The 25,561-nt window shown below is 46.3% G+C and overlaps 1 protein-coding gene across 10 annotated transcripts in view; it reads left to right on the top strand.

Annotated features, from left to right (window-relative positions):
* Positions 1-25,561, top strand: part of SEMA5A (semaphorin 5A) — a 478,983-nt gene that overhangs the window by 391,846 nt on the left and 61,576 nt on the right. For 9 of the 10 annotated variants that reach the window (XM_058715471.1, XM_058715413.1, XM_058715424.1 and 6 more), the window contains 4 exons: positions 4,769-4,950; positions 11,377-11,520; positions 21,184-21,201; positions 21,435-21,582. In XM_058715471.1, the coding sequence (XP_058571454.1) occupies positions 4,769-4,950; positions 11,377-11,520; positions 21,184-21,201; positions 21,435-21,582 (492 nt within the window). The remainder of the gene's footprint in view (positions 1-4,768; positions 4,951-11,376; positions 11,521-21,183; positions 21,202-21,434; positions 21,583-25,561) is intronic. The other variant, XM_058715474.1, reaches the window with a different exon arrangement.

The raw sequence follows: 25,561 nt of genomic DNA, 5'->3' as shown, positions 1-25,561 counted from the left end.
TGTCCAATTCTTCCTCTTTTTCTCTGTCGTCTTAGCTCAACTTTTACTCACATACATTTGGAAAGAGAATGTGTGTGGCACCTCTTTGCCTAAAGACTGTTATCTTATGCCAGCGCCCAAACAGGGAAACGAAAGGATGTCTAGTGTGGTGGGTTCTTTCTTTCCCTTTGAGTTTTACTGAGATATAATTGATACAGCTTTACACGGCACCGTGTGAGGTTAAAGTGTTCAACACAGTGACTTGGCTTGCATATATTGTGTAATGATCGCCACAGAAAGTTTAGTTAACACCCATCATCTCATGTAGATATCCCCCCAATTTTTTTTTCCCTTGTGAAAAAAAGGAGCTCCTCCCTTAGCAACTTTCAAATGTCCCATCTAGCGGTGTGAACTCTATCCATCATGTCGTACATGACCTGTCCAAGACATATTTATCTTAAAACTGGAACTTTGTACCTTTTAAAAAAAAAGTTTATTTATTTATTTGGAGAGAGAGGATACGCAGAGGTGGGGAGGGACAGAGAGAGAGAGAGAGAGAGAGAGAGAGAGAGAGAGAGAATCCAAAGCAGGCTCTGCACCAGTAACACGGAGCCCAATACCAGGCTTCAACTCAGAAACCATGAGATCATGACCTGCACCTAAACCAAGAGCTGTATGCTTAACTGTGCCACCCAGACACCCCAAAGTTCATACCTTTTGACCTTCTTTCCCCTAGTTCCTCTCTCCCCCACTCGACGCATCTGACAGCCACAAATCTTACCCCTTTTTCTATGAATATGGGTTCTTTTTAGATTTCACTTGTATCGGATATCGTAGAGTATCTATCTTTCTCTGTCTTATTGCATTTAACATAATGCCCTCAAGGTCCATTTATGTTTTTCCACATGGAAAGATTTCCTTCTCTTTGATGGCTGAATAGTATTCATGTATTTTATATACATATGATATGTATATATATGTGTGTGTGTGTGTGTGATATACATGTGAGATATATATATATATGAGATATATATGAATTATATATTATACATATATGAGGTATATGAGATACCTCCTATATATTTTTAAATATACTATATAAAAGAGTGGTATATACAGCACATTTTCTTTACGTACTCATCCTTCAGTGGACACATAGGTCGTTTCCGTGTCTTGGCTGTCATAAGTCATGCTACAGTGACTGTGGGGGTGCCACTAACTCTTCAGCGTAGGGATTTGGTTTCCTTCAGCTCTAAACCCAGAAGTAGAATTGCCGGGCCATGTGGTAGTTCACTTTTAGCTCCTTGAGAAATAGTGGTTCTTAACTGGGGGAGATTTTGCCCCCAGGGACATCCAGCAAAGTCCGTAGAAACTTTGGTTGTCACAACCAGGGCTGGGGGGGCTACTGGCATCTATAGTGGGTGGACAAGGGAGATCACAAATGCACAGGGCAGCCCCCACGACAAAGAATCCTCTAGCCCAAATGTCAATAGTGCTGAGGTTTTACAACCCTGGTCTCATGGACAGAAAAATGCTGACCAGTATTTCCAATTATACCCTCCAAATTGTGAGTCGGGCAATCTTTGGCATGTTATAAAATTTTCTTACATCTACGTTTGCTTTTTCTGTAAAACTCGTAGGCCTAACCAGAATTAAATTCCTTGTGAACAGGGTCTTACAAAGGACCAGTTCTATCCTCCAGCGATGGGGAAGCAGCAGTTTCAGGAATGATTCTGATGCCCAGTTTGGGGGGGCTGTGGGTGAGCAGCCCTCTTATTTCCTGGCCTGCTTCTCCACAGGGGCACCAAGCAGCGAATTCTCACATAACAGTGTCCGAAGCAGAGAAAGAGAGAGAATATTCTGCTTTTATCTGCAGGAAAGTCATTTCTGGACTCCTCTTTCACTGTCCTCTTGAGTCTCCTTGACCAGAATCTGGTCACATGTTCTTTCGTGGGCCCAACACTGGCCCAGGTGAGTGGGGTTCCCATGACCGCCTTAGACCCTCCTGCTAAGGGCACGGCTGGTGATGCCAACCCAGCCCTCCCACAGTTACCTACTGTCTCCCCGGAATGGTAAGGAATGATCCCCATGATGAATGCAAAACCCCTTTTATTCAAAGTGATTCTTTCATAAAAAACCTTCCACCCTGGTTGATGTTCTTGCCCTTTGGGCTGAAGAAACAGATTCTCAGATTCCCTCCAGGGCTGGAAATTAATTTCAAGAGAGCGCATGAATTGGACAGGAACCTCAAAGTTGTCAGGAAACAGGCAGTGACTCTGACTCCTCCTCTCCGTGTCTGTCTGTCTGTCTGCCTGCCTGTTTCTGTCTCACTTGTATCTGCCCTGTATTGATTTCACTTCTAATCACCCTACTGATGAATTTAGCTCGCATGACGTTTACCTTGGTTGTGGGTTTGACTCATGACCGTGAAGTCTAAATATGTTTCCATCACAATCTGCCCTCTTTCAACATTCTGGATGATTTCTGTCTCCAGGATCATTCCTTTGTCATGATCACAGTGGATTTCTCCTGGCCTCACCAGTCTTCAGTTTCTCCATATTCTGTGGGTTCCAGGTTTCCTCAAAACCTCCTGTAGCTAGAGAGACCCTAAAGTCTCCATGCCTATTTCCGTCATATGTTAGCGAAACATAGATGAGGTTTAGAAACATAGACGTTTAGAAGAGAGGCAAAAGGAAGGGACCAGATGGCTCACAGAGGGTCAAGTCTCCTGACAGTGCTCCGTGCTGGCCTTCATCCCCTTCCCCAGCCACTCTCTGCCCCATGGGCCTGTCCTTCCCCACTTCCAGCTTGCCCCCCACCCAGGCTTGGGTTTAGATAGTGGGAGACTTGGGCAGGAGCAGAGACACTGGGGTATGTCTTCCTTGCTGTCTTCCAGCCTAGGTTGCAGCCCTGTCAGGCTGCCCTTCCCCAGGCTCTGCCTCACCCAGTCCCCATAACCCCATTCTTCTCTCTCTCTCTGAAAGGCTGAGGACAGTTACAGGTTTGGATTAAAAGGCACATGAGGATTTGTTTGGATTTAATGGCCCATGAGGGGATTTGTTAGCTTGGGTTCCATGTTAAATCAAGTGAAGGCAATGACTGATCCCTTCCTACCTACATGAGAGCCCTTTGGGGCCGAGGCAAGAGGGTGAGCTGGTCAGTGGTAGTGGAGGGACGTGGGAACTCCCAAGTGGCAGGGCCTTTGCTGCTTTAAGAACATTTTGGTGTGAGTGATTAGTGGCTTCAATCAGCTTGTCATATGGGGCTCGGTTCTCTGAGAAAACACTGAAGGCTCCAGGGAAACTTACGGTCAGAGTACGAGCTGCATTTTTATCCTGACCGAAGCTGGTCATGGACCTTGGAAATGGGGACTTTTTCCTCTTGGGAAAAATCTGCCTTTGAGTGTTCACTGTCACTGTCACTCTGGGTCAGGTCCAGTGAGTCACCTCGAATCCAGCTCGATTCCCTCCTCTTTGCTTCTTCTGGAAAGAGCCCGGCATGGTAGGGAATTCTGGATTTTCATCCACCTAGTGGATATAAAAGGTTAGAGTGCTGACAAGAAAGCGGGAGGCAGAAAGTGAAACTGTGGCAGTTGGAGGTGACGCACCAGCCACGTCAGCGCATGCGGACACGTTTCATGTGGACTCCGTCCTGCTGTACTTGGAGAAGTGACGGAACAAAAGTAAAGCTCACCTGTGCTTTTCACGCGCAAAATACGGCACTGGCACTTTTCTGAAATGGGGAGGTACAGGGACAGTTCGTGGCCTGGAAAGAACGACCTGCCTCGTCCGTGGAGTCCTGTCTTGCGTGGATGATGAGGCTTCAAACGCGTCACAACTAGGGTAGGGCAGGAAGGAGCAGCTGGGAGCAGCAGAGGGGGAAGTGAAAGAACGCAGCCACGTTCCATCTTCTTCGTGTGTCGTGCTAAGAAATACCGACGTTGCCATATTAAAGTTAGGAGGTCTGGACTGTAGGCCTCCTTCCGGCCGTTCAGGGTCAGGCTGCTTTTTCCTGCAGGGTGACTGAGGACTCGGTCCCTGGACTCACGGACCACCCTGGGCTCTATTGTCAGAGGTGACCTGATGTCGTCCAGTCGTCCGTGTCCGTGGGGAGCCCCATGCAGCCAAGCCAGGCGGCAGCGGGCACAGTCCCCAGCGGCCTTCCCAGGTCGGGCGTGCTGGTTGGACGGCCCCTTCTAGGCCCACACACCCCTCTCAGTGCTCAGAGCCCCTTCCTTGCCCCGACCCGCGGGAGCGGGTTCCTGCCAGGCCCTTCCTTGCCAGCAGGTTACCGTGTGGCTGTGACCGGGATATGCCTACCGGCTACTACAGTCCCGGCTACTTCAATAGGCCAAAAATTCAATGTTGGCAGTTTGCGCTGGCTGACATTTGAGCTGGGCCAGGTCTTAAATGAAACGAATTGGCCAATCTTTCTTCTACGGGACATAAAAATTCAACAGTTGCACATCTGTGATTTCTCACTCCAGTTCTGCTCGTTCTTTGGGTTTCTCGCATTAGTGGACAATTCTGTGGTCGGCTGATGGCCAAGCCCTTGACATCCTTCACTCCCCTCCCCCGTTGCCCTTCCACCCCTCCCTTCTTCTCCATCATGGCCCCCACCAATGACCTCAGCGGCCTTACTTTGAAATCCCTCCCTGTTCATCCCTCTTGAACTTCAACATCAAAATATTCTCAACGTGCTCTGATTGTACTGTGAGAGACCTTTCAGTTTTTCTCTCTGTTAACAGCCCTAACTCTTCCTGACCTCCTCTCTTGTGTCTGCTTCCTAGACGAGGAATCTCACCGTGGACGGGCACTTCGGCGCGTGGTCTCCGTGGACGCCCTGTACGCACTCCGATGGCAGCGCCGTGGGATCCTGTCTGTGTCGCACCCGCTCCTGCGACAGCCCAGCCCCGCAGTGCGGAGGCTGGGAGTGCGAGGGCCCCCGCATGGAGATCGCCAACTGCTCCAGGTGTGTCCCTCCCGACACTGGTGCCCTCCCCCGTGTGCGGGCGGACCGTAGAGCAGGGGGACGTCGTCTTCGGTGTGCATCTCCCTTTTTCGGGAGGGAGGTGGCAAGGGACAGGTGCACTTACCACTTAAAAGTTATGTGATCTACTGAAGGAGGTGTGGTTTTAGTTTTTTACTTATTTTATTTATTTATTTTTATTTTTTTAATGTTTATTTTTGAGAGACGGAGGGTGAATGGGGGAGGGGCAAGGAAGACCCGGAATCGGAAGCAGGCTCCAGGCTCTGAGCTGTCAGCACAGAGCCCGACGCGGGGCTCGAACCCAGGAACCGTGAGATCATGACCTGAGCCAAGGTTGAACGCTTAACTGAGCCACCCGAGCGCCCCTGGGAGGAGATTTTAAATTATAAGTGAGATTGTAAATGTAAACGTGTTTAATGTGTTCATCATGAGATCAGGAAACATATTTGCAGTGTGCACAATGTTATTGTCTTGTTTGAGGGAAACGTCCATGGCAATCAAAGTCCTTTTCTGGAACACGTAGGGCAATAGCCCCTACCGGTAGAACACGATACATTCGTTGTGAACTGGCCTAATCCAGGCGGCTGTTCGCGGGCCTCCATTTCCTTTGCCAGCATCAGGGACCCCAGTGGCTAGGGGCACATGAGTGCCATAGGCCCTCCACCCCGCCCTGGCCACTAGGTGCCTCCTGAGGATGAAAGCAAGTCTGAAGTCAGATTTGGCCACACCCAGAAAACTGTGACACAGCCAGTCCTTGCAAATGATGGAGTCGCAGCTCCCTGTCCCTCAGGCACGCTGACATGGACACACGCCGAGGTGCTCATGAAGCAGATGTGATGCTTCTGGCGATGTTTAGTCGGGCCGGAGAAATGCAGCCTCTGCTATCAAGGCAGAAGCTACAGGCAAGAGAGCCCCCGGCCTCGCTCCCAGGCCGTGTGAGGTCAGAGGTGCATACACAGCGTCAGCTCGCCCAATCCTGACCTCACTTCCCGCATCAAACGCAAATTATCCCCAGTAGCCCACGTCCTAAGCATCCCCTCGTGCAGATGCAGGAAACGACATGTGCTGTTTTGCAGCAGCCTCCTCCGAGGCATGAGCACGAGGGGGACGGTTCTGGTAGTTTCGGAGGCTGCCCGTGGGGTTGATATTCCTGGAGCTGGAAAGGAAGATCTGGGGTCGCAGCCAGAGCTCACGTGCCCACGCGTGTGCATGGCACGTTCACCGTGTATGTATGTCTTTGGACAGTTCGAGTTTCCTGAAGCAGTGGTCTTCATGAGCAGCCGCTCATCAGCCCCCCTCAAATAACGTTGATACACTAGATTGCCCCTCAAATACTCGTAGATCGGCATCTAATTGTTTTTCATCAAAAGTTTTAGTACTCGTGGGGTGCTTGGGTGGCTCAGTGGGTTGAGCATCCAACTCTTGATTGCGGCTCAGGTCCATGATCACGTTTGTGAGATCGAGCCCCGTCCGCATCTGGCTCTGTGCTGACAGTGTGGAGTCTGCTTGGGATTCTTCCCCTCTCTCTGCTCCTCTCTCCTTCTCTCGCAAAATACATAAATATTTAAAAAGTTTTAGTAGTTGCAAAGATGTGATTTCTGTTACGTCCCTGTTTAAATGTGTTATGGGCTCTAAACGCTTTAGTGATTTGATAGCCACCTGCCCCTTTAAGAAATTGATGAACAGGTCTAACTTAACATTCAGAGAATTTACAGTTTTCCTTCTTTAATTTCCTATTTTTATTCTCTTTCCCTTATAGAATCGTATCCTAACATATTACGTTTTTATGTTGAAAAGTCTTACACTGGTCACCATATCATGCTTCTCTGCAACTACCAGAATAACAAATTACATGCATGGAATTCAAAAACAAAATTTGTATTTCTGATAACCATAGGCTTTATGATGAAATATTTTGAATATATGTTTTGAAAATTGCCATACGATGAATCTCAAATACATGAATATTACACATTTTGACAAATATTTTTTTCACACTTAAAATGTGAGATCTCACTGGAAATTCTTACGTTCAGGCAATTTTTTTAAAACTCCCACCTACTTTTCCTCTTTAGGCATGAGTGCAATTTCTTGCCCGATTTGGGGAAGGCTTAGCATCGATTCCATTCTTACATTTTTATTTTTCTGTCTACAAGTACGGACAGGTATGACTCCTGTAAGTAGATGGAAATATAAGATCATAGCATTTCCACGCAGTTCTCTGGATTCTTTCGAAGTTACCTGCCGAAAGCATGGTGATCTCATGCCAAAGATTGCTGTTATTGCCCTTTATCAGTTGATAACCTGTTTATGTTGGCCTTCAATTTTGTTCGAAGCGAAATATAGCCAAGCACCTAACCTGCAGACCCCCATTTTTGCTTACTCACTACTGTCCAGTACTTCCTCAGTGTGTGCAGAGTGCATCAGAAAGCCTTTAAGAAGGCTGATCAGAGGCTTCCAATTAAACCTGTTATTCTTTATAGGCACCTTGTTTCACTCAGTGGAAGTGTTGGGAAATTCAAAATATTGCTAGTTCAATACATTTTGCAAGTATGTCTTTGATTAAATGCTGTTATCACATCACATCATTTAAATATTTTTTTTCTTAACACCTTGGAGCTACAGATTGAGGTCATTCAACGTATGAAATGAAAGCCACGATATAAAGGAATTAGCTAAGCCAGACTTTCAAAGCAGGGCCGAGTCAGACTGACAATGGATCTGGAAAATAGGGTTTCATTTTACAATTAAAGTAAACGTTTGAATGTGCATCCTCATGACACCGTGTCACTTCTGAATTCTAATTCTTAGGGAAGGAGAGAGGGAGCCATGGAGAGAGGGAGGAGAGAGAGAAACAAAACTAGCCAGTAGGAAGGCAGAAGGTCCAGGGAAGGTCTGGATCCTTGACAGGAGTTTGTCATCTAAATGAAATAGGTTTCTACAGCCTTCCATTTTTCTTACCTATACCTCCCTTTATGGAACTTTTTCGCTAAGAGCAAACACAGCCTGTGCCTGACCTGGGTTGGTCAGGACACAGAGACTCGTGTGCAGGATGGAGACTGGGGAATGTCCCAAGCGCCTACACCTGTGAGGGCAGGCAGGAAGGAAAGAGGGCCAAGGGAGGACTGCTGTGGGCTGCAGCCCTGAAAAAGGACTCAGCTGAATGCACGGGGAGCCCCGTAGCTGGGACAGCCCTTGATGGTGGTTAGATCCTCTCAGCTGCAGTTCTGAGCCCCTAGCACCCTGAGCAGCTGGAGAGGCTAGGGCCGCAGTCCGGGGGGGCTTTGACGGTAGCTGGGGGATGGAAGAAGCCAAGTCCTTGCCAGACAGCTCTGTTCTGCTCTCTAGTCGACCTGAGCCCAGAACACCCCAACTGAGTTAACATCCCAGTACCGAATAACCAGGAGAACGATTTCATCAATGATTCACTGGGTTGATTTCCTGTTTCCCCTGCCTATTAATTTGTTGTTGCCAGATTGTTTATTTCACTATAGTCAGTTTGCTCCCCTCCCCTGCACCTTCAGTGCCGTGACCACAGCAGCATCTTATATTTTAAAACAAACATCAGGAAGGCTTCTCAAATCAGTCTCCAAGCTCCCTCCTCACTTGCTTGTTAATTTACAGTATTTCTAAGAAGCATCATGTTGTTTCCACGAGGGTATCTGGAACGCGGAAACCTCTGGGCAAGTCCTCTATGTCATCCCTGACACTGCAGATCTGCGATCGCTCACTAGGAGAGCCCAGAGCGCCAGGGCGCTTCCTGCCCAAGAGGAGAAGCTGTTGGGGGAGGAAGGGAGAGGTGCAAGGGTGCGTTCTGCCCTCCGCTCCCCTTCTCAGGCCAGCCCAGGTCACTCCACGAGGTTGGTAGGAGACCGCAGGGCTACACAGATTAGACTATTTGTGTTGTTACGGAAAACAGAGGCGTGTCCACATGGCATTACACGGGGCGCTCTTTCCACCAAACTCAGGTGGTTTCCATCGAGGCATGGCAGACGCTGTCTAAAAGTTACAGAGCTGTTACCGTTTGAAGATTATGATCGGTGATGGATATTCTTTTTTACACTGTTCAGTGGGAAAGAAAGGACCATCAAGTGCATGACCGCAGCTTGTTTGTGGCTATCTCTTTGGCATTGGTTCCAGTTGACCCTCATCCTCTAAACAGACCTGTAATGTAATTAGCCGTGATTTTCCGCTTAGTAATTGAAGAATGGAACCCGTTTTAGTGGTGCTTTCAATGCACGAGTGGGTCGTTTTGGACTGATTCCACCCTCGAAATGGCTCATCAGCTGATCCATGCTTACTTGGTGCTGGTTAGGGGCTGTGTACCACAACGTGTGCTTCGGAGCAACATTGACCAGGACTGCAAAGCCGGGTGCACGTAGACGGTTGCTCTCATGTATTTCCTGACTCGCTATGTTTCTGTTATTTATATCCACTTCCATTTAACCCACTTCTCTGTATACCACGCGCCCCCTGTATCGTAAGTAGAGTATATCACAAAATGTCATGTTTGTTAACAGGTTTAGGAAATGGAGAATTTCCGAACAATTTCGGAAGAAATGTTTTCCTTCACTGACAATTTTGCTAACATATGAAGAAACTTTGGAAGTAAAAAGATCCTTTTATTTATGTTAAAATGGCCATTTTTGTATAGAATCCAATGAATTATTTGGATCTTTAAAAAAAATTGTGTAGGTAACAGGGTATAAGATTCTAATTACCTTTATGGGCAACTTGGAAGGATCTGTCTTTTTTTGTGATTACTTGGTTACATTATCATAAAGCCGATTTCTTATAATATTATGCAGTAAAGCATCACTGTTTTATTTATATCATGAAGAAGTTGCAGAAAATAGAGAACCATGAAATATACCAAGAGTTTTCTCAGAGGGATTGTCACTTGAAATTATTTTAGAAATTATATACTCAGATTATCGTTTATATCTTGAGCTTCAGTGGCACAGGGGTGGACCCGCATGTTTTTAAAAGAATGTATAAAGAAAAATAACAATTAACATCAGTCGTTTTCAGTGGAAATAAAAATCCGATGAGGATAACATATCTATAGAATGCATATGTCATTAGAGAAATATATTCCACATGCAGTAGACTATTCACATGGGAGTTTGGATTCTGGATTTAACAGATATTTTAACAAATATTTAAGGATTTAATAAATCCTTAAAAATGTTTTAATAAATCCTTAAAAATGCCTACAATTTGTTCTTTAATAATAGGAACTAACTACTAAGGGAGATATTTAAATTACAAACATGCTGAGCACAGGCATTTCAAAGGAAAAGTACAATATTAAACAAAAAAGAAAAATCCCTTTAGCTGTCAGTGGCAATTAACTTTATAAACCACTTTTATACAAGCTGTTTATTTTATTTTAATTTTATATTTTATAAGCCTATCATATTATATATGTAATAACATAAATAGAGTTATGTGCAATTTGCACTCCTTGTTTCTACTCTCTATATCTTTGTCAAATTGTAAGAAAATAGCCAAGAATCTGAATTTAAAGTATACTTCCTTCAGGATTAAAAAAAAATTATTATATTTATGTATTTATTTTGAGGGAGAGAGAGTGTGTGTGTGCAAGCAGGGGAGAGGCAAAGAGAGAGGGAGAGGGAGAGAGAGAGAGAGAGAGAGAGCGAATCCCAAGCGGGCTCCATGCACTGTCAGTGCAGAACTCGACATGGGGCTCGATGTCATGAACCGTGAGATCATGACCTGAACCAAAATCAAGACTCAGACACTTAACCGACCGAGCCACCCAGATGTTCCTGGCTTCCTTCATTTTTAATAGTTTGTTTTAAAGCTTTGGATATTACAGGGTTCTTTATCAATGCGAATGCTATCAAGAGAATTACTGATTTTCATTATTAATAGATTTTAAAAGTAAGCATGATAGGTAGTTTTAGATGATATTTTGTTCAAATGTGCACTTGTTGTAGATTATAAATTATATAGTATAAGTCAAAGAAGTATAAAACCTAGAGGTTCAGGAATTCATCTCTAATTGCTTTTCAATAAAATAAACTTATTTTTCATTAGTTTAACGTCTTCCTAACTAAAACTTATTAGTAGTTTCTAATACAGCCCATTTTAAATGATTTACAGCACACTTTAAGCTTCACTCTCAAAAAGAAAACAAAACAAACCTTGACCCTGAAATCAGATCCCAAGGAGAAGGTCTCCCAGGGACCCAGATTTCCTGGGACCCAGCCCATCCGGTTGGGTCCTATGGCTCCCGTTCCCTTTCCCTTCCCAGCCGCAACCCAGCGGTCCACGGCGGGGGTGAGGGGGGGCGGACACGGGAAGTCAGTTGGAGGTGGGTGCACGCAGGGATGGACTGCGCCAGTTCGACCCCGTGACCCCGCTGCTGCTTCCTCTCCCCAGGAACGGAGGCTGGACCCCCTGGACCTCGTGGTCTCCCTGCAGCACCACCTGTGGGATCGGCTTCCAGGTGCGCCAGCGATCCTGCAGCAACCCCACCCCCCGGCACGGGGGCCGGGTGTGCGTGGGACAGAACCGCGAGGAGAGGTAGGCACCGCCCTGCCCCCACACCGCCATCCCCACGCTGCCTGCCATTCCAGTGCGGCCCAACCCCCTGCGGCTTTAGTCGGGGACGGAGCTCAGCTTGTATGTGGCATCCCTTTCTGTCGAGCCCGATCGTCCTGTTCCTTTCCCGACATCGTTTACTTTTGATCAAAGCCCCGTGTCGACCGCCTCACTACCACCCTGGTGCCTGCACAGTTGACTGGCTGAGCAGTCCCCAAGGGAGCGGAGGTGTGGGGACAGCGGGCACCTCGGTGCTGGTCTCCCTGGGGACTCAGAAAGAGAGTGCGCTGGGGAAAATCCGTTCTTGTTAAAATCCAACCAGACCCAGTCTCCAAACCCGCGGTTCCAGGTAGGACCTAAGACGGCCCCGGGTCCGGATGGCAGTGGTCAGATGCAGTAGGGTTTTGCATCAGAACGAAGTCAAGCAGCCGGAGCGGGGTGAGGACGTCTTCAGGATCTGGGTACATTTATAACCTCATGCCCCTCTACTAACCGATCCTCTCAGGGAGGCGGCTCTATAGCCCAGAGCGGCATCCTTTTCCAGGGTGGACTCTAAGCCTTCAGCTCCTCGGGGAGCTTTTCGTAGCAACAGACATTTGGCTTTGGCTTCACATAATCTACAGTTGTGATGGTTGGCTCTTTCTTGCGTATTTAATGTACGTTCTAGTTCATGATTGTTGGGGAAAATCCAAGCAGGTGAATTTCACATCAGTCACACTAACAGAAGCGTGTTACATTGACCCCTGTGAAACAAAATGGCTTGCGATACCTTTTAATGAAAATGCAGTGAGGACTGTATCTGGCGATATGGGTTCACTGTGAGCCTTTCATAAAAATACTGCATGCGGTTATTTGCTACGCAATCAATATTTATGTAGACAAAACCAACAGGTTTACTTGTACAGATAGTTCCCTGCGAGGCGTTCATTACCACCTCAAAACAACCTGGGAGAATCGTTCCTTTCTTTCGTCGCTGTGTGCCGAAATCACCAATTAAGTTTTCATCCCTTTTGACCCAGAGGAAAAGGAAAGATGATTTTCACAAAGCGAGGTTGGTTGTTTCTGAAGTAGTCCCGAGATAGTCTTACACAAACCTACTTTTTCCCATCCGGCACCAGTTGATAAGCGGGAGGACCGATTATGGTCCGCGTTGTCTCCCTGCTATCTCTAACCTCACAAGATTTAAAACTGGTCAGAAGTTTTAAAATGCCATACACCGTCACATAATACAGCCCTTCCAGGCAATGCCACCTTTATCAGTGTGAAGCTGCCCCCCAGTCGTAGCACCCCTGCAAATCTTATTCCCGTTGGCACCTTTCCTAGGCTGAGCGCACAGGAAGGAAGCTGCCATTTAACTCTGTGGCTAACATGTATGCGTGTTCTGTATGCGTTTCACGATTGTTGGTAAAGCGATGTTTTCAGGGAAGACTGTGTTTGGGGGACTGCCGCTTAAAATGTTCCCTTTTTACGGAAAAAAAATAACCTGCTCATTTGGGCAAAAGACATATTTGGTTAATGGAAGACTATTTGAATTTGCCTAGTCAATGTGTGGATGGTGAGAACAGGGACTCTGTAAAATTGAAGCTTCCCTGTTGAACAGCCCTTCTTAGGGGCTAATCAAGCCATCAAGAGACTAATGAAATCTAGAAAAACGAGTACATACGATGTCAGTTTCTTTGTTTTCACCGGCAAACAGCTCTGAGATTTTTTGGTTGTTGTCTTCGGTGGGAGGCCTCTCCACCTGTGAGAACACCATCCCTTACGCATATTTGAGAACTAAACTCAAAACTTGGGGAGACTCTGGTCTCCATGAAAGACACATGACTAGGCATGTACCGGGTTACACCGTTGCACCCTTCTGCTTTCAACACCATCGACCCTAAAGAACCCCTGAGTGGCCTCGAGTGAATATATTGATTCCCCCAGAAAAGTCCCTAAGTTAAGGCCAGGATTAGGGTTGATGACTTCATTGGATCAGAATGTCTGGGATGTGGATGGAAGCTTTATGGCAACATAAGTCTCAGAAATATTCGCATCATTTTTTCTGAAGTACTGGGTAAAGAAAATAACCGACCTTATCTTTTACATGTACCTTGGAAGGTGTGGACACTGTTTCTCTTTTCTAAAATTTACTGGAAAATGATGTTCTTGAGTACCAAGAACCAAGTGGAAAGCACCAACAAGGATGAAGCAGTGGACCTCTACGTAAATACTATCAAAATGCAGGTGTCCTTTTCTGCATTAGTTTCCTCTTCCTGGGTAACCATAGTTCCAAAAACCGAGCGTGGCTTAAAACAACACACATTTATTCCTTCACAGTCTTACTGGGTCAGGAGTTTCAGTATAACTTACCTGGGTTCTCTGCTTAGCCAGAGCTGTGGTCTCATCTGGGCACCGACTGGGGAAAGAGCTACTTGTACGCTCATAGGCTTGGTTGTCAGCATTTAGCCCTGTGTGGACTGTCAAATGGAGACCCTGTTCCTTGCCAAACGAGTTTTCCCAACACAGCCGCTGTCTTCCTCGAATCCAGCAAGGAAGAAAGTCTCCTGGCAGGATGATCAGGATGGTCTTACGCAGTGCGATTGCAAAGTGACATGCCGTCATCTTGCCATATTCCGTTGGTTAGAAGTAAGTCACAGACCTTGTCTATACTCAAGAGGGGACATTACACGGGGCATGAATACCAGGAGGCAAGGATCATTGGGGTCACCTAGGAGTATCTGCCACAGTCAGTTATATGTCCCTCAGTCATCCGTGGCCCTTCCACATGCAAAATGTATTTCACCAATTCCCAAGGTCCCTAAAAGTTTTATACCATTAAATCATCTCCGAATATTCCAGAACCTTATCGTTTAAGTCAGCCTCAGATATGAATGAGGCGCCCTGGCAGTTGTTCCTCTAAACTCAGAGACGAGATATCTGCGCCACCAGCCCACCCAATGTGTGATGGGGGGACAGGGGAAAGGTAGCAGCTATAGACATTTCTGTTCAAAGGGGAGGGCGAATGAGAGTGCAGAAGCATCACTGCTCCATAGAGATTCTGAAATGTAGCCAAACATGTGTTGGGAGTTGCTCGATTAAGTTTCAAGGCCCGTGCATAATTCTGCACGGTTCTTGGCTTTGCCTTCTGGGCTCTCGTTGCTGCTTCCTGAATCATCTTTCCGTTCTCATGAAGGTTAGCATGTGCTTGCGGCTGGGGAGTTTTATCAACCTGTTTCCTGCCAGTAGAATTCTGGATTCCAGTATTCATTTCATTTGGACTTTGCTCTGTACGTTTCCGCGCAAGCTGGTATTTCTGCGGAAATATCCCTTATGGGTCTTCTGTGGATTTCTCTGAGGTTTACTCTCATAAACAAATCTACACCCACAGATCGTTTTGAGATAGCCCTTCTCCAGCTGGGGATCCTCCTAATGGCTGAGGGACCACACCCTGGGGCCTGCTTATGATCGAGACCATCTGTGAGGCACACCCTTGCTCCTGACCGCCTCAGAGCATCCCCCGTGTAACTGAAACCACTCTGATCCTTTGGCCTTTCTGAGGTTTTAGCAGAAGGTTGTACCGTCACACGTGCGGATTTTCCCTCTCTGCCAACCATTCCTGACAGTGCTCAGAAGCTATTTCTTAATTTTAGCATTCGTTGTCATCGGGAGAGACTCAGAATTTCCAAAGTTATTCTGCCCTGGCCCTTCTTGTTTGTTATTCCTTCCCTCATTTTTTTTTTTTTCATTCCTCATACGTTTTGCCATAAGCAACAAGAAGAAACCAGGCAGCACCTCCAACACTTTGCCTGGAAATTTCTTTGGCTGTGTAACTCACTTCACGCTGACGTGTCCCGCTTTCCATAGAAACCGCAGCGACAGCCTGGGTAGCTTTCTGCCTTGCCTCACAAGGTCCTCCCTCCCCCCAGTTTGCAACCACAGGCTCCTATTTTCTTTCCAACTTTGGTTGTGGTGAAATATAGTTAACGTGAAATTTTCCATTTAGCCCTTTTTAAAGTGTTCGATTCAGTGGCATTAATTGCATTTACTGTAATGTGTAACTAAAACACTATTTCCAAAGCTTTTTCGTCATCCTAATACTGGGACCTTTAAGCAGTGACTCCCCCTTTTCCCCTCGTCTCAGCCCCCGGTAACCTCTAATCTATGTTCTTTCGCTATGAATTTGCCTCTTTGAGATATTTCACGTAAGGAGAATCATCTCCTATTTGCACCCTTGTGTCTGGCTGATTTCACTTAGCATCATGTTTTCAAGGTTCAGGCATGCTGGACCGTGTGTCAGACCTTCATTCCCCTCGGCAAGCTGAGTAACACCCGACCGTATGGCTGTATCCTAATGTGTTTATCTCTTTACCCATCAATTGCCAGGTGGGTTATTTCCACCTTTTGGCTACTGTGAATAATGCTGCAGTGAACGCTGGCGGGTGGGTATCTGTTCACATCTCGGTTTCAGTTCTTTTGTGTATAATCTGGAAGTGGAGTTTTGGGGTCATATGGTACTTCTGTCTAGTTTTTTAAGGAGCTGTTTTCCATAGTGGCTTCACCACGTACATCCCCACCAGCAGAGTGTGAGGGTTCCAGGTTCTCCACATCATCGTCAGCACTTGTTACTTTCTTTTTTCTTTCTTTTTCTTTCGTGATGGCCATCCTGGTAGGTATGAAGTAATTATTACCTCCTTGTGCTTTTGGTTTGCATTTCCCTAAGGACTATGACGTTGACCGTCTTCTCCTGTGCTTATCGGCCATTTGTCTACTCTTTTGGAAATGTCTCTTCAAGTTTCTTGTCCATTTGCTAATTGGGTTGGTTTTGCTACTGCGTTTTAGTGCTTTGTCCTGTTTTCCTTCTTTTTTTTTTTAATTTTTTTAAACGTTTATTTATTTTTGAGACAGAGAGAGACAGAGCATGAGGGGGGAGGGGCAGAGAGAGAGGGAGACACAGAATCGGAAACAGGCTCCAGGATCCGAGCCGTGAGCACAGAGCCCGACGCGGGGCTCGAACTCACGGACCGCGAGATCATGACCTGAGCCGAAGTCGGCTGCTTAACCGACTGAGCCACCGAGGCGCCCCGTCCTGTTTTCCTTCTAAAGCCTCACTGGTAGCATCCTCCAAGTCTCTTTACCATGCTCTTCAAAATTCTTGCTTCTCCCCATTCCCTGGTCCCAAAGCCATGTTCATATTTTTCAGGTGTTTTCAACAGTAGCATTGCATGTCTGGGTATGAACGTCTGCTTAGGGGTCATTACGTAGCAGTGTTCGCACTCACTCAGTGCCCGAAGCACTCTGTGTTTATTGTCTCACAGTTTCTGGGTTTGTAGCCTGGACAACGTTGACATGGGTCCTTCGCTTCAGGATCTCGCAAGGCTGCGATGTGCCGCGGACCGTGGCTGTGGTCTCATCTGAGGCTTGACTGGAGAAGATGTGCTTCCCAAATCCCATGGTTGTTGGCAGCATTCAGTTCCTTGGATGCTGTCAGCCGAGGCCATGAGCCAGAAGCTCCCTGAATCCCTCGCCATCTAAGCCATTCAGGCCCAACCGCTTAATTCCTCAAAGCAGGGTGGGGGAGTTTTCTTGAAAACAGGGACATTGCAGGCTTATGTTGCCCCATCATGGAAGTCATATCCTGTCATTTTTGCCATATTCTGTTGGTTAGGAGCAAGTCACAGATCCCCCCATCCCCGACGTACACGCACAGGCACGCACACACACACACACACGCGCACACACACACTGAGTGGGAGTGGATCACACAAGCTGTGATTTCCAGGAGGTGAGACCATGGGGACCACAGTAGACTCTGCCCACCGCATTATCAAAATTAAGAATCCCAGGAACCAATGGGAGCTTATTATATGGCTTTTATTATTATTTTTTTACCATAAGATTTTTATTGATCACATTTGTCTTCATCTCCGCGGGTGTGTTTGCTTAGTCCTGTGATGAGCCAAAGTACTGCCTCTGTAAAAGTCATCCCCCTCCCCTAATGGGTTCTCTTGGCTCTTTCCTGGAGTAAAAGTTAATAGTATGGGGGCGGGGGCCCAGTGTATGTGCAGTTTTTCTTGTGCCAAGAGATTTGATTATTCCAGTATGGCCCAGCAAAGGGACGGTCACTTAGAGCAAAGCGGGGAGAACATGGTTGGGACAGGGTTCTGACTGGTTCAGGCTGTGAGAGGTTGCAGGGAGAAACTACCACAGACCAAACCAGAACAGAATGTACTTGTACCATGAAAAGATACGACAAGAACCAATACAGTGTTGAGAATCTAGTCTATGTGGGGCTATGAAAGGCAATTCTTTTCACAGAGACTTAGGTCTGTGGAAAAATCGATCATTTATAGAGAAATATTGCCGGGTTATTAATTTAGTTTTAAATGCAAAATGAGAGTGAGCAGTCATGGGAAAAATTAAAGTCTTAATTTTTAATGCATCATGAAATGCATCTGTGACTTTCAATGCTTTATGATACTAGAGATCCAGGGAGCCAGTAAAACCTCAGAAATGTTCAGCTGTTATTTGGCAAAAGCTAGCTGTGTGTAGGGGACTAGAGAAATTAGGAACCACTGGCTGGTCCGTTGTGAGATATTTTATCCATAAATTAATAAAATTTTTTGAACAAACAGAGTCATCCAAGCAACTAACTTCTGATCCCCGTTGCTGTTTGTGAGCAGGAAAGACACTGGAAACCCAGTGGGTGGTTTAACAAGAGTCACTTCTGTCCGGAGCACATCTTAGTTGGGGTCAGAGGGACCCTACTTCTTTGATGTTGCAGAGAATCCAGTGCTTGGGGCTTCTCAGGGCTTTGCCTCTGAGCAGACTCCCTTCGGGTGGATCTGTGAGTGAAAACTCAGACAAAAAGGGACAGAGCTGGCTAGCTTAGCAATCTCTATTTCCCTTCTGACCTCCCTTGCAGTGGGTGACACGGTCACCTATCCCGCTATAGCTATTTTCTCGGGACTGCCGTAACAAGAGAGAAAAAAGGAAGGCTCCTGGTAGACCACTTTAAAATGCACCAAATTCATCACGTGTTGACACGGGTCAGAAGTTCTATGCTACGTGGAGTTTTCAGGCTCTCCTGCGGTACATCTTCAGCTCTGCTAACATGCTGAGTGTTTTCAGCGGTGGCCCGCTCTAGGCAAATATGAGAAAGTATTTGTGCACGCTGGTGGATTTCGCCGTGGGGAGATGGTAACTCCCTTGCTGTTCTTCTTATGAAAAGTCAAGTGTTTCATAAGCATATTTAGCAAGATTTTCCTTTGCTCTCCCTATCTGTTTATTGCTCGTTTTGTGTTTGAAAGCGAAAAAGAAGGTAAGGAGCCCGGGTAGTCCATACCTTTTAAAGGCTGATGAATTGGCTTGGAAACGGGAGGTGGAATTCTACGTCTCAATCTGTGCACAGTGAGAGAAGGTACACGTGGCTGTTTTGAATCCAGGGCTGAGGGTTCTGAGGTGGTGAGTTTTCTTTTCTTCCAGACGTGTTCTGGAATGGCTCCCCACTCTTGGAACATTCCAGGTACCAACACTTATGTTAATGATCACTGAGTAGCCGTGATGCTTTACTTGCTGCAAGGCTGTGTGTTTGTTTGCACATGCCTCCTGAGGCCAGATTCTTCTCATCTGTTGTATCTTTTAATCTGTTGCGCCCTCAATTTTGTTTTGGTGCTCCTACCTAGAGGTCCCACTCTCTTACTTAGAAGATTGCTTTCCTTTCTCCCCTGCACATAAGAGAGTCCATGACTTTGGAAGAGGGAAACCTAACGAAAATTGAGAAGAGGAGAAAGAGTGAGGGCTGTTTAGGTCCACTGACTACTCTTCTATGTGAAGAGTTTCTCTTTAGAGAAGCTAAAGCATGTACCTCATTGGTTCTTGCCTCCAGAGGCTTCTCCTGCCACGACTTACCAGCTCTCTCTGGCCGGAAGTAAGCATGCCTCCATGTTCCCACAAATGAGAGGCTGACACGTGACCGTGCTGTTTGTCTGTTTCTCTCTGTGCTCACACAGCTGCCACACCTTCACCCCACTATACCAAGCCCAAGTGTGCCCCGTCCCTTTCTGTTTCCACCACCATCTTGTTTGTCCGGCTTGGAACATGTCTCCCTTGCGCTGTTGCAATCCAGACTCTCCTGGTTGGCATTTGCTCCCACTGCTCTTCCTGCTGGTGGGCTCCTTGGAGATGAGACCCCACACTCACGCATGGAAAGCTCCTTAAATCTCAGGGAGCTCCAGGCCACCAATGGGATGAGACACCGACCCCTGGAGACCAGTCTTCACCCTCTAACTCTGACGGTGCTGTTTTGTCTCTCAAGCTCTGTGGAACTTTTTTGATTCCTTGTAAGTAAATTTTCAAGTTCTTCCTCCCCACCCATGAAGGTAGGTGCTGCTACGTCCTGTCACCTTCTTCTGTTGTCTTCTCCCCAGTGACCTTTCTTACTTAACTCTTCCCATTTCTATATTCCGTTCTTTCCCAGGATGTCAGCCATTGCTCACTTTGCCTCATCCTGTGGACTCCCGTCCGCTTGGCCTGGCTTTTACCTTTCGTCTGTACCTGCTTCTGAAGCCTTTACATTCTCCATAGAGTTCTCCTGGTTTGGTGGGAAACCAGTTGAATATCGTCAGCATCTGCTGTCAGGAAACTACACTCCCCAAATGACTCTTCCTGGTTTCTGGAAACCAGCTACAACTTGTCTTTATTTCCTACTCACGAAGACCGTATTTTCTATTGTGGCCTTGTGTTCATTTCCCTGTATTCATCTTAGGTTGTAAACACCTGTCATGTGGAAACGCTCTTTGTAATGCCCTCTGCGTGGTGTCCTGCAGGATTAAGCATTTATTCAAAACGATGGCATCACAGGTGACTGACTTAGCCTCGCAGGTGGGAGTGTCTGCCTTGCGTCTGAATCCAGATGGGGTGGGGAGAGGGAGGTCAGAAGAGGACGTGCACGCTACTGTCCTCTAGAAGCTAAATTTCTGCTCCGCAGACGGAGTACTGAATTGAAATAGTCTTTTAAATTGCCAGATATGTGTGTGTCACAAGTTTGACCGTGTTTAAAGCAATCCCTTCCACCCTGGAGGCCGTAACCTGTAGAATGCCAGGCCGTTACCTTCTTGTTTTTCATTTGTTCATTTCTTTCCCTCGCTTTGCTTCATTTCACTTGCAGAATTGAGGATTTAGGAGAAATCTGACTCATCTAAGGCTAAAGAAGGCCTTGTACAATTGGCTGATAACTGACAATATGAATGTGTATGTGAAGTAGGGAATATATAAACAGGATTTGTAAATAATAATTCAAGTATCCTGGGATAACTGGTGGTTTTTTTTTAAAGTAAGGTCGTCTGGCATCATTTTGAGAGTCTACAAATAAATTTAAAAGTAGAATGACCTAAGGCATGGAGGGCATGAAGCTTCATACTAAACTCAGGCTTTAACTTTTCTTTTACTTATATTAATAGGATTAGGAACCTTATTCGATTCCAGAATGAGAACTGAATTCCAAACACAGTGTTGCTGACTTTGTATCCGTAGCCTCCTTTATCTTTCCGTATTTGTGCGTAGAAGATAAATGCCCTACCTAGATATTTTCTATGTGTTCTCATTTTTTGGGTGTCTATTTGAAGGGTTTTGTTTTGTTTGTTTTTCCTTTAATTGGCTGCACAGGAAGATCCATCCTGCATTGTGAGTTTAGCATCTTCTTCATTGTCTCCCGTGCATCCCATCGTCTGTGTGCACACAGCATGGCCAGCCCACATCTGCCCCCTTTATCGTGCGACCACTCCGCACACAGAAACCCCCCCACGCGGAGCATGCCCATGTGTCCGACCCCCCGGTGCAGGGACGGACAGCGGAGAGACCCGTGGCTTCAGGTTGCGCTGAACGGTTTCCTTCTCCTCTTGGTTTCCCCCCCACAGATACTGCAATGAGCATTTGCTGTGCCCCCCACACATGTTCTGGACAGGCTGGGGTCCTTGGGAACGGTGCACAGCCCAGTGCGGGGGCGGCATTCAGGCTCGCCGCAGGACCTGCGAGAACGGACCTGACTGCGCAGGCTGCAATGTGGTGAGTACGGTCCCCCTCGTTCCCAGCCCCTGACGTAGCGCTGGGAGTCCAGAGCCAGCACCCGCTAGGTGCTCTGCACACACTCGAAGCGCTGCAAACATTAAGTGTTCTGCAAACCACATGCTCTGTAAACGTCATGTCTAGGCACTGGATGGCTTGGGCACATTACATGTTCCACAGGTATAACATCCTCTCACGTACCAGATAGTCTGCAAACAGTCGATTTTCAACAGACACTAGAAGATCTGCAAACAGGAAACACTCTGCGAACACGACGTGCTCAGGCACTAGATACTCTGCACATACTAGGTGCCGTGAATGGTGTTAAGTTTCTCTGGTTGATGTTTGGCGGAAATACTGGAAAGTCGTAGCAGCTGGGAGGCTTCTTGAATTAAAGCTTCACTTATGGGATGAACTGCCCTGGGGTGTTTTCAGTTCTGATTTCTGAGTTGTGACAAAAGCTTCCGTCTGCTTGACTCTGCCCACGATATTTCGTTGGGGAAAATGGCATAAGGTCTCCACACCGACGTGTAGGATGCAGGATCAACCTGAGGCACTCTGAGGGCTGGGAAACTTTGTGCAGCTGTTGTCAGAGCACAATGGTGCCGATTCAGAGGGAATACAAGACGACCTATGGTTTTGATTTTCTTCGGCCTTAGCAGGTCATATTTCCTTTAGCACTGTACATTCTCTAATAAAATTCCACTCGCGCGGGCACCTTTCCAAAGACCCATCATTGCTTTCTCTTGCGCCATGTGTAAGAATGACTGAGTGCTCAGAGCTGCTGGTTTTCCACCTCGTTCGCCCTCCCCCGGTGCTGGCACCACGGAGGGCACGTGGTGGGTGGGGATGTTCTGGGGGAGAAGTTCGGCCCCAGAAGGTCCGGTTTGGCTGATCTTTCCAGTCGTTCTTTGCATTGCTTTCCTAACCTTGGTTCATGAGGCTGAGGGATGTTATATTGTGCTGCGGTACAACTTGTTTTGTGGCGTGCAAAATCCACACCCTGCAGACAGCCTTGGAAAATTCAGGGAGAGCAAGAGGGTATGAGCATCTTCTCAGATATGCCCAACCCAGGGAGATTTCCATTACTGGGATTTGGGGTTAGACGCCTTCCCCTTCACACTGGCAAATATTGCAGTAACTTTGATAGGAGCGGTTACTGATTAGAGAAGCACTTCTTTCCAGGTTGGCCTGAACTAAATATTGGCCAGGAAGAATCTCAGTGCCAGTTGAAAAGGATGCATTTATTGATATTGCAAACGCTGGAACTTAAAAAATTATGTGTTAAAATGTCAAAGGAAAATCTGTGGACACTCCCTCATTTTAGGAAAACAATTTAAATGAGGTAGCTTTATTCTTTGCTGAAATACATCATTTCCTGTTTCTGCTGCCTCAGTTTCTGAGGCCGGGATCTCTGCTCACAAATCAGGGTTTATCTTATCAGCTGGGAAACCACAGGGAGGGATGGCCTGGAGTCCATCTTGCTCTTTACATTCCACAGCTTTTCAATATAATGAGCTCAGTAAACATTTCAATTCATTATCATATTGCAAATTGACTTCAGTAATCACATTTATAAAGAGCTTAAGCGGGGTGCCTGGGTGGCTCAGTCGGTGGAGCGTCCGACTTCGGCTCAGGCCATGATCTCACGGTTCGTGGGTTGGAGCCCTGCATCGGGCTCTGTGCTGACAGCCCAGAGCCTGGAGCCTGCTTGGGATTCTGTGTCTCCCTCTCTCTCTGCCCCTCCCCCTCTCACGCTCTGTCTCTCTCTCTTAAAAAATAAATAAACACTAAAGAAAACACTATAGAGAGTTTAAGGAAAGAAATAATTATATTAAGGAAAGTGTAGCAAACTTCTTATGGAGTCACTGGAGTGTGTGTGTGTGTGTGTGTGTGTGTGTGTGTGTGTGTGTGTGATACGTCTGATTATAAATGTAAAAACTGAATGTCTTCCTCGAGTGTTCATGTGTTTATTGCTATGCGTCCAAATTTACAGAATTAAGGTTTATGAGGCAAATATAACATCAATTTTCAAATCCAGAAAAATGCCATGCGTGTCTCTGGTGAGCCTAACATCAGTTCTTATGTATTTTGAGTTTTGGGTTGTTTTTTTGCTGTTTGTTTTTTCTTCTTGGCATGTGCTTCCAGGAGAGGGTCATTGTGGCACAGTGGTTCAGTCTGCCCTTTTATGATAGAAGCACACCATTTATTTTTCTTTTCATGTGGCTTTTCCCACTTATTCTAGTTCTTGACTCTTCGAGGGCAGTAATGGCAGTCCGTGGCCACCTGAGAAGCAGGCAGCATGGAGGAGGGGCTGGGTTTTGTTGGATTGCTTAGAAAATACATCCCATCAGCGAGATCTCTAAGAAATTTATTTAAAAGGGATGGTCACTGAAAGTAACATGTTGATCTTATTCTTGGTATAGTTTATAAATCTTGAGCCACAGAGTATGTTCATTTTTTATGGAGGTCTTTCATAGAATAATAGCAGTTAAGCACAGGTATCGTTTTCTTTTTTATAGTTTATTTATGTATTTTGAGAGAGAGAGAGAGAGAGAGAGAGAGAGAGCGAGCACGCAGGGGAGGGGCAGGGATAGGGGGAGAGAGAGAGAGTATCCCAAACAGGGGTAGGGCTCAAACCCATGAGCCGTGAGATCATGACTTGAGCCCAAATCAAGAGTCAGACGCTTTAAAAAAAGAATTTAAAAAAGGGGGGGCACCTGGGTGGCTTAGTTGGTTAAGCGTCCGACTTCAGCTCAGGTCATGATCTCACACTTCATGAGTTCGAGCCCCGCATTGGGCTCTGTGCTGACAGCTCAGAGCCTGGAGCCTGCTTCAGATTGATTCTGTGTCTCCCTCTCTCTCTGCCCCTCCCATGCTCCTGCTCTTTCTCTCTCTCTATCAAAAATAAATAAAAACATTAAAAAAATGTTTTAAAGAGTCAGACACTTAACCCCTATAATGTTATTATCTTATACTAATTATATCTGGCATGGCTATCTTTTATTTCTAACCTGTTTAGATACTATCTAGGAACCATAATGGTAATTATTAGATCAAGTCTTACAAATTTTAACTTACCAGTTAACTTCAAGTGAATTATTGACAGGAAGCTATAATTAAACATACTGGAGTTATTATTTAGGCATGTTATGGTAGACTGAAATCTTGTAAAATGCTCGCAGGAACCCTGGATGGTGGTGCAGAGAAAGGAGAACCAGTGATATTTATTGCATACCCGCTGACAGCCAGATGCTTTCTGTTTGTCTCTGGTTCTTTTACGATAGCCCTGCCGATGTGACTTTACTACAGTCATGTTTATGGGCGAGGGACATGAGACTACATAGGTAGGGGACCTGCCCGAGGGTACTGAGCCTGTCTACAGAGAGGCGGGGACCCCAGGAGAAATTGTCACCTTTATGGTGGCTTCTCCCATCCCACCCGTGAGAAGTAGGCTGAGGGGTGACAGTGTCTGGGCAGTTATACCACCAGGATTTAAGCCTACATACATCACGTCAGTGCCCTGACAATTCAGAGTTGTAATTATTTAATTGAAAATAGTTAGCCAGACCATTTTAGAGTACCCATTTTGGGGCTAATTATCTTTGGCCTATTTTCATTTCATTTTTTGCCTTTTTTTGGATAATAACTAGGAACTGTAATAATTGTTAGATCGAGTCCTCATAAATCCTAATTTCAGGGGCGCCTGCGTGGCTCAGTCGGTGAAGCGTCCGACTTCAGCTCGGGTCATGATCTCACGGTTCATGGGTTCGAGCCCCGCGTCGGTCTCTGTGCCGACAGCTCCGAGCCTGGAGCCTGCTTCGGATTCTGTGTCTCCCTCTCTCTCTGCCCCTTCCCGCTTCAGCTCTCTCTAAAATAAATACGTAAATATTTAAAAACGAATGCTAACTTCGTCATGTCAAATAAAGTACTGAAATGACAGTATGAGCGAGCATAGCGGAGTTGTTATTTAGGTATG

This window comes from Neofelis nebulosa, chromosome 1 (assembly GCF_028018385.1).
Source record: "Neofelis nebulosa isolate mNeoNeb1 chromosome 1, mNeoNeb1.pri, whole genome shotgun sequence".
In the NCBI taxonomy this organism is placed as follows: domain Eukaryota; kingdom Metazoa; phylum Chordata; class Mammalia; order Carnivora; family Felidae; genus Neofelis; species Neofelis nebulosa.
The sequence above is the reverse complement of the archived record's forward strand: the minus strand, read 5'-3'. Positions and strand labels throughout refer to the sequence as shown.